Source organism: Pimephales promelas, chromosome 8 (assembly GCF_988280905.1).
Source record: "Pimephales promelas chromosome 8, fPimPro1.hap1.1, whole genome shotgun sequence".
Lineage (NCBI taxonomy): Eukaryota > Metazoa > Chordata > Actinopteri > Cypriniformes > Leuciscidae > Pimephales > Pimephales promelas.
In genome coordinates this window covers 12,846,216-12,860,826 of record NC_142776.1, presented here as the reverse complement: position 1 = coordinate 12,860,826, position 14,611 = coordinate 12,846,216, and the positions used below count along the sequence as shown (strand labels likewise).

The 14,611-nt window shown below is 40.2% G+C and overlaps 2 protein-coding genes across 4 annotated transcripts in view; one reads left to right on the top strand and one right to left on the bottom strand.

The window, feature by feature from the left end:
• cfap100 (cilia and flagella associated protein 100) overlaps nt 1-14,611 on the top strand; it is a 43,748-nt gene that overhangs the window by 9,242 nt on the left and 19,895 nt on the right. The window lies entirely within an intron of this gene.
• The window catches only part of aldh1l1 (aldehyde dehydrogenase 1 family, member L1), a 59,550-nt gene that overhangs the window by 39,974 nt on the left and 4,965 nt on the right, over nt 1-14,611 (bottom strand). Inside the window, exon 2 of the mRNA XM_039655637.2 lies at nt 6,910-7,055. Within this exon, the coding sequence (XP_039511571.1) occupies nt 6,910-7,039 (130 nt within the window). The 5' untranslated portion in view covers nt 7,040-7,055. The remainder of the gene's footprint in view (nt 1-6,909; nt 7,056-14,611) is intronic.

The following is a 14,611-nucleotide window of genomic DNA, read 5'->3' as shown; positions in this document are numbered from 1 at the left end:
TCGGTTTTCCACCGCTTTAATCTCCCCAACCGGAAACTGACGAGCATCCTTGCGTTAAATGCGGAACTTATGCGTGCATATAGCCCATTCATAAAAATCATGACATTTAAGACATGACATTTAAAGCTGCAGTAGGTAACTTTTGTCAACAATTTTTTTTTTACATATTTGTTAAAACAAATATTGCAATAGAATATGAAGCAGATCTTTGAAAAAGCAAGCTCCTCTGGCTCTTCCCAGTGGTCCTATTGCCATTTTCAGAAATACTCCGCTCCCGGTCAGAAACAACCAATTAGAGCCAGGAGGAATGTCTTAGTGTCAATCAGACTTGTGTACGTGCTGATCACACCCCTCTCTTGCACAGCGCGTACAGTCGTTCAAACTAAACTCAAGATTGCCGGTGTGCTGCAGCTAATGGCGGAGAAACAACCTAAACAGGCAATTTCTCGTGTGGCACCTGCTCATAAAACAAAAACGGGTAAAAGAAAAAGCCGATGACGATAAACAAGCGAAAGAAGCCATGACAGTGGAGAGAGGAACAGGCCTGATTTTACGTTGAGATTTTATGTTCTGTTTTGTGTGTTGTCCGTGAGGGGCTGCTGGCTTATACGGTAACACTTTATTTGAAGGGGTGTGCATAAGACTGACATGACACTGTCATAAACATGACATAACACCTGTCATGAACATGAAGGAGTCTTTATGAATGTTTATGACTTTTGTCATTAAGTGTCATTCGGTAAATTATGACACTTTTAATGCAAAGTTGACATTGTTTAAAATGTCTTTGTTATGACAACTTGACATTAACAAAGACAAAAAATGTCTTGATTATGACAACTTGACATTAACCAAGAAATCATAACCTGTCAACCTGACATCTTTATAACTAGTCCAACGTGTTCCACTTTACTTGAGGTAAGGGGAAATATTAACCCTCTGATGGTCTTCAAAAAAAGTAACAATTCTGGTCTTCGGGGTCTATTGGACCCCAGACAATAATATTTAATTTTGTAACAGAATAGTATTTTTTTTTTTAACAAATATAATTTTACTCTGTTTATTAATGTTTTTACTCAACATTTGTGTAGTTTTTGGAGGATTTATGATTGTTTTATTTATTTCTATAATTTTATAATTGTAAGATAATTTTACAAGGTTGAATGTAAGATTTTTGCCTAATTTTTGGAAAAAACAGGTTAAAATTTGTAATAAGTCACTTTATCCACTAGATGGCTATAGAGCTCCACTAGATGGCTATAGAGCTTCACTAGGCCTATTAACTATTTGAATTACTGAAAGATATAGTTTCTAAAGTTGGATTCAGTTGGATTCATATCTAAATATTGTAAAATCACACTCATAACAAAAATAAAATACTTTTTGTCAAAGTTTAGCATTTGTTTTTGTACTGAAAAAACAACAGTTTTTCAATACATTATGATTAGAATCAAACCTGAACATGTTACAAAGAGAAATGTTGGAGTCTTAGGATTTGATCATTTATTTCAACTGAACAGCAATAACAAATTAGCAAATAAAGCAGTAAAAATAAAATATTTGAAAAAAAAAAAAAAGTAAATTGGGTAGAAAATCGAATAACTAGGAACAATAGTTTGGAACAATAGAACAGATGGTCTCATCTCTTTTATTTTTTTTATAGCCTTACAAATGTATTCCTGTGTGTGTGTGTGCACATTTTCAATGTGTCTTAGTGTTACCAATTTATTTTTGCGGTGGTTCTGCATTTTAGAGTATTTTATTTTACAAATGATAAGCGAATAGTTTTTATAGTCTGTATGTATTCCTGTATATTGTATTCCTCTATATGTGTGTGTTTGTGTGTGTGTGCATGTGTGTGAGCATGATAATTTTGGATTGTGGATATTTTTTGCATTGTTGGAAGTGTGCCACTTAATTTCTGTCATTTCTGTCTGTGTTCTGCGTTATTTCTGATTTTGATGATGAATTGTGTCTATTTTGAGTCCAATGATAAATAAATATTTATTTATTAATTTATAGATATTTAAAAGATATCATAAATCCTCCAAAAACTGCACAAATGTTGAGTAAAATCATTAATAAACAGTAAAATAATATTTGTATACAAAAAAAACTTGTTCTGTTACAAAATTAAATGGTATTTTTTGGGGTCCAATGGACCCCGAAGACCACGAGTGTGACTATTTTTGTCACGCCTACATAAAAACAGATAGAATTCCATTTTAATTTTTTTTTTTTTGTAGATCTTGACAGTGTTGAGAGCCGTAGCAAGTTTCATACCATTTGGAAAAAGAGAACATTTTTTTTAATTCAAGCAAAATTCATTTGGGGTCTAACAGACCCCGAAGACCATCAGATAATGACACTGTTGTTAAAGCATTTGACAGTGTAATAACCTTAATGACATCTTTATAACTAGTACAATGTGTTCCACTTTACTTGAGGACAAGTAAAATATTCATGACACACAGTTATAATGGTGTCATGATGGCCAAAGTCAAAACCAACCACATATGACAGGGTAATGTTAACGCAAAGCTAAATGACTTCTTTAAGTTTGATGATTAGACCTGTTGTGACAGATTTGTGACAGGTTGTGATTTCTTGGTTAATGTCAAGTTGTCAAAACAAAGACATTTCTGTCTTGGTTAATGTCAAGTTGTCATAATCAAGACATTTTTGTCTTTGTTAATGTCAAGTTGTCATAACAAAGACATTTTAAACAATGTCAACTTTGCATTAAAATTGTCATAATTTACAGAATGACACTTAATGACAAAAGTCATAAACATTCATAAAGACTCCTTCATGTTCATGACAGGTGTTATGTCATGTTTATGACAGTGTCATGTCAGTCTTATGCACACCCCTTCAAATAAAGTGTTACTGCTTAGACTTTTATTTTGTATTTGTTTATTTATTATTAAACTTGTTGAACGTTCGCCGGTTCCCGCCTCCTTCTTCCCATTACAACTGAACCCCGTTACAAATGTACTAGCAAACCTTATCTAGCATTAGGACCACATATCGCTAGAATAATTACTTGAATTATATTACATATGTAACGTTAGTTACCGTTACCATTATCTTACTAGCTATTTATAACTTATAGAAAGGGTGCAACGTTATAAAGTTACATTACATGTATTGCAAAATACGTAAAGATTTGAGGACCAAGTTTGTAGTCAAAGTATGGGCAGGCCTTATTTAATGTTTCGTCCGTACTAGTGAATGTGCCATAGCTGTTTATCCGCCATCATCGGTGGCCCTGCTTACTAGCCTGCGCGTTTATGGCAGGGTCCACAGTGGGGGAGGAGCTGTGGAGGGAGGGCTGTAGGGCCGCAGAGAGCAAGGGGGTGGTGTTACGAACTGCTCCGAGACTGGGAGATGTAGATCCAAATGCAGCTTTATTTAAGATTAGTCGTACAGGCAGGGTCGAGAATTAGCAGACAGGACAATGGAGAATACACAGTGGGAATCCGGGAAACAGGCAGAGGTCAGGGCAGGCAGCAGTAATCAAAATCCAAGAACAATCCAACGTCAAAAACCAGAAAACAAACACGGAAAACGCTCAGAAATGCAGTGTAACACTTAAACAAGACTTCGCAAACACTGAACGTGAACACAAGGTATATATAGACACACTAACAGGATGAGACACAGGTGAATGCAATCAGTGAATGAGGTACAGGTGAATGTGATCAGTGATGATGAGTCCGGGCAGTGAGTTCTGGGAAATGTAGTTTGAGGGAAACATGAACATCTGGTGTGGAGTGCCCTCTGGTGACTCTCAAGGGCACTCCACCTGGTGACCGTTACATAGCCCCCCCCCCAAAGAGCGGCTTCCAGACGCTCCAAAAACAGTTCAGGAGGGAGGTGGAGCGGAGGCGGATCCGGGGGAGGGATGGAGGGCCAGGCCTGTGGAGCAGAATAGGGCCTGGAGACTAGGACGGAAGACCAGGGTGGAGCAGGCTGTGCAGGCGGCCAGGGCGGAGCAGGCCGTGCAGGCGGCCAGGGCGGAGGAAGATGTGCAGGCGGCCAGGGCGGAGCAGGCTGTGCAGGCGGCCAGGGCGGAGCAGGCTGTGCGGGCGGCCAGGGCGGAGCAGGCTTTGAGGGCGGCCAAAGCGGTGGAGACCCCTCGGGCGGCCACGGCGGTGAAGACCCCTCGGGCGGCCACGGCGGCGAAGACCCCTCGGGCGGCCACGGCGGCGAAGACCCCTCGGGCGGCCACGGCGGTGATGCCCTCTCAGGACCAGACACCGGCTCAGGAACAGACACTACATCAGAAATGGTCACAAGGATAGACACAGACACAGAAACAAACACTGGATCGGGGGCAGACACTGGATCGGCCATCTTGTCCGGAGACACTGGATCGGCCATCTTGTCCGGAGACACTGGATCGGCCATCTTGTCCGGAGACACTGGATCGGCCATCTTGTCCGGAGACACTGGATCGGCCATCTTGTCCGGAGACACTGGATCGGCCATCTTGTCCGGAGACACTGGGTCAGCCATCTTGTCCGGAGACACTGGGTCGGCCATCTTGTCCGGAGACACTGGGTCGGCCATCTTGTCCAGAGACAATGGATCGGCCATCTTGTCCGGAGACACTGGGTCGGCCATCTTGTCCGGAGACACTGGGTCGGCCATCTTGTCCAGAGACACTGGGTCGGCCATCTTGTCCGGAGACACTGGGTCGGCCATCTTGTCCGGAGACACTGGGTCGGCCATCTTGTCCAGAGACAATGGATCGGCCATCTTGTCCGGAGACACTGGATCGGCAGAAGTGACGTGAAGCGTCTCTGTCTCGGCAGAAGTGACGTGAACAGGCTCAGACTCGGCGGGGCTGACATGGAACTCTGGCTGGGCTTTCTCGGCGGGACGAGACTCTGGCTGGGCTGTCTCGGCGGGACGAGACTTTGGCTGGGCTGTCTCGGCGGGACGAGACTCTGGCTGGGCTGTCTCGGCGGGACGAGACTCTGGCTGGGCTGTCTCGGCGGGACGAGACTCTGGCTGGGCTGTCTCGGCGGGACGAGACTCTGGCTGGGCTGTCTCGGCGGGACGAGACTCTGGCTGGGCTGTCTCGGCGGGACGAGACTTTGGCTGGGCTGTCTCGGCGGGACGAGACTCTGGCTGGGCTGTCTCGGCGGGACGAGACTCTGGCTGGGCTGTCTCGGCGGGACGAGACTCTGGTTTGACGGTCTCTGGCTGTACGGTATCTGGCTGGAAGGTGAGCGGGGGCTCGGCAGGGCTGACGGTGAGCGCGGGCTCGGCAGGGCTGACGGTGAGCGCGGGCTCGGCAGGGCTGACGGCAGGGCTGACGGTGAGCGCGGGCTCGGCAGGGCTGACGGTGAGCGCGGGCTCGGCAGGGCTGACGGTGAGCGCGGGCTCGGCAGGGCTGACGGTGAGCGCGGGCTCGGCAGGGCTGACTGTGAGCGCGGGCTGTGGAAGCTCTGCTGAGACGTGACGAGGCTCTGGAAGCTCTGCTGAGACGTGATGAGGCTTTGGAATGAAACTCTCTTCACAAACGGAGACCGCCTCTCTCCAGTTCAGACCCGAGAGATTGGGGAGCTCCCTCGGGTTGACCTCCTTAGCCCCTAGCTGGTAACACAGCTTAATAGCCTCATCACCGAGAGAGCAGGAGGCAGCGAGAGGAACAAACCCCCAGGTATACTGGAACAGATCACGGCTATCCAGGGCCAAGGCCGCGATCTGACCAGCAAACTCCCGGATTTGTGCTGCTGGATTCATTTGTTGGTCGGTTGTTGCTGGATCTCGGTGTGGCGAAGTCTTCTGTTACGAACTGCTCCGAGACTGGGAGATGTAGATCCAAATGCAGCTTTATTTAAGATTAGTCGTACAGGCAGGGTCGAGAATTAGCAGACAGGACAATAGAGAATACACAGTGGGAATCCGGGAAACAGGCAGAGGTCAGGGCAGGCAGCAGTAATCAAAATCCAAGAACAATCCAACGTCAAAAACCAGAAAACAAACACGGAAAACGCTCAGAAATGCAGTGTAACACTTAAACAAGACTTCGCAAACACTGAACGTGAACACAAGGTATATATAGACACACTAACAGGATGAGACACAGGTGAATGCAATCAGTGAATGAGGTACAGGTGAATGTGATCAGTGATGATGAGTCCGGGCAGTGAGTTCTGGGAAATGTAGTTTGAGGGAAACATGAACATCTGGTGTGGAGTGCCCTCTGGTGACTCTCAAGGGCACTCCACCTGGTGACCGTTACAGGTGGGACCTGTAAATTGTGCTTGTTCAAATTTTCAGGCTAAGACTAAGTCAAAGTTTTTTTTCAAAACTCCCTACTGCAGCTTTAACGACCTGAAATAAATAGTCATCGTCATAAATAGGTCAAATTATTTTATATTTTAAGAGACTTATTGCCCTTGACACATAGTGAGTTTTCTACTGCATGTTTCTACATGTTGGTCACACCACATGATGTTTTTCAAATATTCGAATATTGTCATTCTTTTAAATATAAATAATTTTTTCATTAAGATTAGATGACGCTGAATCAGTCAGACATTTCCTACTTTTTGCCCCATAAAAATATCAAAATTAATTTTAATTCAGAATATAAAAACATTCCACAGATGAGGTGAATTCAATTCATTTTATATATGAATTAAATTTGTAATATTTTTTTTATATATATTATAAATGAAACGGACAATATAATAAAAGCATGTTCACACCAAGAATGTTTGGTGCAAAAGCAGAGCCATTGTTGTTACATAAGAGTGTTGTTACTGTCCATTTTCTTTGGTCTGAACAAATCACAGGTGAAAAGCGCACCAAATTTTCATGGCAAATATTTGTGAACAGTCCTTAACTGTCACATAAATTTAGATGAAATAAAGAGAATAAGAGACTTACCAAGTGGATCCACTTTTCCATCTTTGTCAGGAATGGTGAACACACCAACAATTGTGTGGCCGTCCTTCTTCAGTTCTTTATACACTTCTTGTCCAAAAAGACTCTGGCCAATCACAGCAATCTTCATCATAGATATTCACTGATATCTAAAATAAAAGGAAAACACATTATATTGACTACTCATACTACTATTATAAAATACTACCATTACCACAAATGGTAGCAAATTAAAATACATTATAAAATAGTTTGAAGATTTCTTCCACAAGTAGTTCATTTAACCATAAACCAATATACTTCCTATAACTTTTTTTTTTAAAGGTGCCATATGGAATAATTGAGGTAAAAATATCCAAAAAATTAGCTACACACATCAAAAGAATGAGAAGAAATAAGTGCAATGATGTCATTAAAAAACTGACAAGTTATAGTCCTGCCGAGATATAGCATGCTAGCATGCTAAATTACTAGCCCCGGCCCGGCAGGTGTCGTAATACCAGTTTCGGCCATGGGAGGCGGTATGCGGGCGAGCAACATTACCACCAGCCAAACTGCAATAGAAGAGTAACTCGCGCGGGTTGTGTGTACATGAACCGGATGTCAGTCGTGTGAAAAATACAGCCCACTACTAAATTTCAGTTCAGGGATGAGTTCAAAAAATGATTGGTGGATATTATGCATGAGGAATACATTTTGGTAAGTTGTAACATACTGTATCTTTCAACAGTGTTCGTGTTCTTTTACCATTAGCTAGTAGAGATGATCGGTTCACGTGCGCTAGGGATCTGTCGTCTAACATTTACAAGCGCCAAAACTGCATTTATTGTTTGAATTGCGTAATAAAATTAACAGAATCTGAGAGCTGAGATCGGTCTCCGTGTCCTTTTCTGTGCATTACAAAATGGATGTGTGGCGTGAGAGTGTGTGAAAAGTGTTTTGAGAGTTGGCAGCTCTGAAAGGCGCTAGCTTGGTCCACATCAGGGAATGCTGTCTGTCAAATTAATTCAAACTAATGATAAAAATGTAACAGGAACAAAACGAATACCATAAACTAGAAATAACTTTAATAGCCTGGGCTTTAATTTTCCCATATCGTCGAAATGCACCGGCTTGTCTATGAGACGGTGTTCAGACAATTCATGCTACCCATCGAGATTTGCTACTTACCGGTTATGCGCATGTGCAGACTTACAGTTTATTTTTTTTACAAAAGGTACATTTTCCTGTTATAATGTATAATTTCCCTTTAAAAATGCTTACTACCATATGAATATTTGTACGGTCAGCCAGCTGAAAAAGAATAAATGAAAGTTTCAGTTACTATGAGGAAAAGTGTACTTTGACGAGTCAAAGATAAATATTTTATGATAATTTTTACTTTTCACACCGTTTTAAAAATAAAAACAGTAGTCTACAGTATACAGTAGTTACTTATAACTTTGTATTGTAACTAGAATTGTATTCTATCTCAGAATTGTATTATAATTGTTTTTCATACGACTTTAATCGGCATTCTTTGATCAATTCGAGCTACGGTAGCATTTCGACATTAGCATTTCGACAAGGCAGCAAAAATCGACAGAACAACGGCCTTTATAATTTAGTATTGAGATGTTGTTTATTTAGTCTCTAATCTCTGAAAATCTCTAAACGATCCATGTGAAACTGCGGTCTTCCAACCTTTTACTATCGTGTCAATTGATTTGATTAATATGCGCGAGGGAGACAGAGCAACACGGCGCTCGCCCGTGTTGTTTGAAGACATGCAGAGGTATTTTTCTGGAGGTATACTGCCCCCATCTGGTATGGAATATGGTGTATGATTTGATTTTTTACCCAATTAACAACCTTATCGACTCTATGCGAAGGAGATTTGTTGCGCTGCGTGAAGCAAATACTAGTCACACCAGATACTGACTGGTTTTCGCCCCCTGCTCGCTACAAATGTATTTTTGTGAAAGCTAGTATAAGCTATATGAAGTTGAAAAGGTAGGTTCGGGAGGAGCCTAAACATTCAGTCCTGTCAATCATCATTACGAGCATACAATATAAGCAGCAATCAAAGCACCACATAATTTCATTGACAAATTCTTCCGGCAGCCCCCCTCCTCCCCTTCTATTACAATAAATTATCTCGATCCTCTTACGCTCAATTCCATCATGGGGGGGAGCTCAAGCCAACCCTCGGGTTCGAGCCTACCTCAAGAACAGCAAGCCAAGTTAGATTACTATTAACCTTTAAGGCTGAATGGGTAAGCAATATATAGCTGAATGGGCAAGCATATATAATTAAATAATGTATAGCACTAAAATGTCCAGCTATTACACCCAGAAATAGAATTGTGAACTTTTATTTGTATCTAAAATTATGGTATTGTAACACCCTTACTTCCAGCAAAAATAACTCAAGTACTATGATATAACATTTTGGTTGATGTAAAACATGTAATTGATTCTGTGTGACTTTTTTTTTTGCCTTCAAAGGCCTATTATAGGGCAAACAAATAGATTTTGTTTGTGAACGACGAATGACACAAACTGATGACTGACTGTGGATAAAGGGGCCATTCAGTTCAGCATGTTAATTTATTTTGTGCATCAAGTAGCAAGGGGGGGAGGGAGGGGGATGGGGGTTGGCAGAAGAATGATTCTTATTTATTAAAGGGCACCTATTATGGAAAATTCACTTTTACATGGTGTTTGAACATAAGTGTATGTTGGCAGTGTGTGAGCAAAACCACCCTAGAATGATGAAAATCCACCCAGTGTTTTTTTTTTTTTTTTACAATCTCAATAAATCATATGCACTGTCTCAGAACGAGCTGTTCTAAGATTCAGCTCTTTGTGACGTAGAATTGAGCAAGGGGTTTGATTGACAGTGTTGTTGTGGTTGTGGCATAGACCCCGCCCTCGGTGATCTGTACACCATCCTCCATTGTTTCAACGACAGCCGGTAATGTCTCTTGGAAACATGTTCTGTCGTGGGTTAATCCTGTTGTTGTGGCTTAAAAGTTAATCCTCAACTGTGGATCGTCATCTACTGTTTGCGATCCACCGTCACCTCCAGTAACAGTAAGTGTATTTTATGATTTTTGAGCAAATAGTCTTTTCAGTCAATGCCAGCCAATTCAACAACAAATGCGTCTAAAGTTGTTGTCGTCGTAGGATGTCTGTGTCGGCTATATAATTGAAACCTTGTTTGTATAGTGTGTAACAACCACAAGTTTATAAATATATATATTTTTAAAGATATTGTATTAAAAACTGCATATATGTTCTTGTTCTGTAAGTTAGCCATCTTCTCACATTTGCCACAGAAGCAAATGTATGACATGTAAACATGACACCACAGGTCCCTCGCATAAATGTAATTTCGCTTGTACGTATAGCAAACTTTATCACAGTATGTGCATGTAGTTTCAAAAAATTGCGCCAGCATTAGTGTTTGTGTGTGTCTGTGTGTGTGTGTTCCACATCCATAATTGCAAATGGGACGCGATTACAACTCTATAAGTACATAAATGTATCAAATAACCATACCGAGACGTACTGGCCCATTCTCATTTGTGTTTATTCTGCCGGAGTCTCTTCGTACTATTTATTATGGCTGGGTAATAAATATTGATTTCTCGATATTAATCGATTCTCATCTTTACGAACCGATATCGATTCTTAAATCTCAAGAATCGATTAGTCATCCTGTTTCATTTGAAAGAATGGAACATTGTATCGCGGCTGCACGCATCCAAAAAAATCGCAATAATCTTTGTCCTTTGTTACTATTGATATGAAACAAAGTCTCAAGTTTCAAATTACGTCCATTTTCTTTAGAAATTCAAAAACATAAATAAAGTTTTGGTGCTGTGGCGTGAGATCGCTCTGGCGCAGCTCAAGAGAAGCAGCAGCGCTGATCTCTCTTCCGGCTTAATAATACCAGTTACAGTGCGAAATAAATATGAATGAGCATCTGAAAGTGTGTTAAAAGATAGAGTACAACTTATCGAAATCCGTATCATGTCATATTGATTCGCTCAATTAGCGTTTCAACTTTCAACCGTGGAAAGACGTCAGTTAAACAGCTAAACAATGTCATGTATCATCATATTTACCTCAGAAAACCCACATAAACTCATTAGTCAGCTAGAAAAAATAACTCTAGAGAGGAGCATTTTGCTAAATCTATACACCATATTACATATGCATTATAATCTTAATGTTTTTCAACATTTAATGCATATTTGAATAAATCTGGCAAGTTTTTTTATGACAGCCACCATTTAAATGTTTATATTTCATATAATCTTCTTATTATAAAAATAAATAAAAGTGTAATTTAAGTGTTTGTATAGCTACAAAACATATTAGGCTAATGAAGCCTAGTAGGCTACAACTAGACTCCCATAGTTTACAGCATTAGTTAAGAGATTTAATTTCCTTAAGAAAATTAGCCATTTATTGCAACTGATGTCCAAAAATCAATATTGAATCGAAATCGAATCAAATTGCAAGCTTGTGAATCGAAATCGAATCGAATTGTGAAATTTGTGTCAATACCCAGCCCTACTATTTATATATTCCGATTCAAACATATGCTGAATGACAGACAAAATTTCTCTCACTCTCTCAGTACCGACTGCCATAGGTATCAAGTTATGCCCTCATCCAAAGGCAGGGCGGGGATATACAGCTCATTTGCATTTAAGGTGGTATACCCCCGAAACAGCTCATTTTTAACAGGCCCCAAAATGACATTTTCAAATGGTTATAATAAATTAACTGTGGGGTATTTTGAGCTGAAACTTTACAAATACATTCTGGGGACACCCGAGACCATTACATCTTGTAAAAAGGGGCATAATAGGTGCCCTTTAATGTTGGCCATTCATTAGGACTGATGTAAGGACAAGGACATTATTGAAACCTTTCGTTAAGACTATTACTATTTTTTTTTCTTTTACTTCTATACTTGACAAAATGGGAGATTAAATCTTCTATCATTCTCATTCTTAAACTGTATTTCGATTGAGACATGAACAACTCTGTATTTGAGCGATATGTTTAGTAATAGTGACTCAAAAATATTCAAACACTCAAAAAGACACTGGTCACCACTTACTGGTGTAATGAAGTAATCTTGAAAAAAGGATAGGTGAACATTTTTTGAGGGTAAAACAGATTTATTATACAATTCATGTTGGGTTATATTGCAATGAATTGCTTTTGAGAATCAATTTGAGATTCAATCCCCATTCAATTTACTGGCCTCTACTTGACTTACTTGCCTTGAAAGAGTCGTTCAAGTGTCCCACACAACTCTAATTTATGTGAGAAAGGTTATATTGAGATTTACTGTAACTACATAGGCCTAATACTTGTAAATGAATGTTTGTTACACAGTTTTTTTGTTACTATTTCTATTTGTAAAAAAAAATAAATAAATAAAAAAAAAAAAATTCAAGGACACCGTTTTGCCTACCAGGGACATTTAAACTCACTGCATGCATGGGTTCCATTCATGAACAATTGGGTCATCCCGCACAATACGGCCGCACTTGTGAGCGCTTATGTGTGCTCTACAAAGTGCTCCCAGAGATTACGCATTTTTGTAGACCAAAACTCAGAAATGAGTTCGCATTTCAGCACTTCTGTTTCCATTGTCCTTCTGATGTCAATGTGTTTTTGGTTAAATGTTTGAAATAAATGATATGGTTAAAAAAACCCATAAAAAAACATAAACGCGGCCGCTCAGAGACGTAGCTCGTCACACGCGAGTGTGTGTGTGCGTGCGTGTAAGCGTCCCAACTCAGATGGATAGAAAATATGTGGAACTGATCCAAAGTGTATTTGTGTGCCAGACTCGATTCCAGAAGCACCCGATGCAATATTTTCGACAGGATAATTGCCGCCAAGACCAGTAGCACAGTAAATCTGATAAGCGCAGACACTTGAGAGTACAAAGTCCGTCTTCGACTGCAAGAACTTGAGCGCGTCACAGATGAACCGACACTCAGCATATGGGATACTTGCCACATAGACAAGAAAAAAAGGCCTATAGACGGTCAAAATATGTCTACTTTTAAACAAAACAATTAGAAATGAATAGTTTGATTACCTGATCCATATAACGTTAGGCGCGCACATTCACTGCTGCAGGAATGACGAGTCGGCATCGCCATAATCATATTTGCTGCCAGCAGACTTATTAAACACTTGTTCATTAATAAACGATTAAAATTATATATCCTTGCTGTTGTTTCCCGACACATCCATAATCATTAGGCTTCTGTTGCCAGTGCTTTGCGGCAAGCTTCACGTGTGCTGAGCGCGAGGCATATATCCCGCCCCCCAGTAGCCTATATTTAATTTAATTCACTTTTATTTGTATAGCATTTTTCACAATACATATCGTTTCAAAGCAGCTTTACAGAAAATGCATGTTTCTAAATTACAATTTAGAATGATCTGTTATCAGAGGTGTCAGTGTGATGCATTTCAATTAATTTTCATTCAGTTTCAAATTGTTAAACAATGCATTGAGATAAGGCAGAAACAATGAGCTCATTGAAGTAAAGAAAACATGTTGTTAAATGATTAGGAAACATAGAAAACTTTAGCATTGGTGTTTTTTTACATACTCAAAATATGAGTCTGAAAAAGTCAACAACTGAAAAATAAAATAAAAATGTAGGTAATATTATATTGATAAAACTGGTTACATAATATTGGTATCGAAAAAGGTATCGTTCAGGAACCGGTATTGAAGTCAAGGTATTGGTATCGGTATCAAACATTTTGTTACGATACCCAGCCCTAGTAGGCAGGCAGGCAGGGAGGCAGTCAGGCAGGGAGGTAGGCAGGCAGGTGGGTAGTCAGGGAGGTAGTCAGGGAGGTAGACAGGCAGGCAGGGAGGTAGTCAGGGAGGTAGGCAGGCAGGCAGGTAGTCAGAGGGTAGGCAGGCAGGCGCGCAGGCAGGTAGTCAGGGAGGTAGTCAGGTAGGCAGGCAGGGAGTTAGTCAGGGAGGTAGGCAGGCAGGCACGCAGGCAGGCAGGCACGCACGCAGGTAGGGAGGTAGTCAGGGAGGTAGGCAGGCAGACAGGTAGTCAGGGGTAGTGTTAATTTTACCAGCCATTTTTAAATTTAGTTTCAGTTTTAGTCCAGTTTCAGCATCGCTTGTTAGTTTTTATCACATTTAGTCGACATCATCCCATTTTTATTTAGTCTAGTTTTAGTCGACTATAAGTCGAGCATTTTAGTCTTTATTTTAGTCCAAGAAAACATAATTTTATTCGTTTAGTTTTAGTAAAAAAAAAACTGTCAACATTTTAGTCTAGTTTTAGTCAGGACATCATTTTAACCTTTTACTTTTTTGTCAGCAGATAATATTTAACATTTCCTAAAATTATTTCACAATTCAACATTTTCTCTCATCTTTTTGATAAAATACACAATTTTAAGGAACACATGCAGACATGGAAGATGTTCTGACAATATTTGCATATTTATTTTGAACATTGTTAAGGTTCAAAGACACAAACACAAATGCTTGCATTAAAACAAATAAAATACACCTGACAAAGGAAACAAATAAATAAAATAAAGTGTATTATGAACTTAACACAAGTGCTGGCTGTTTAAAGCTAGTTCACATAGAATAATAAAATAATAGATTTGAGGTCAATGTTGTGAAAAAAAAAAAAAAAAA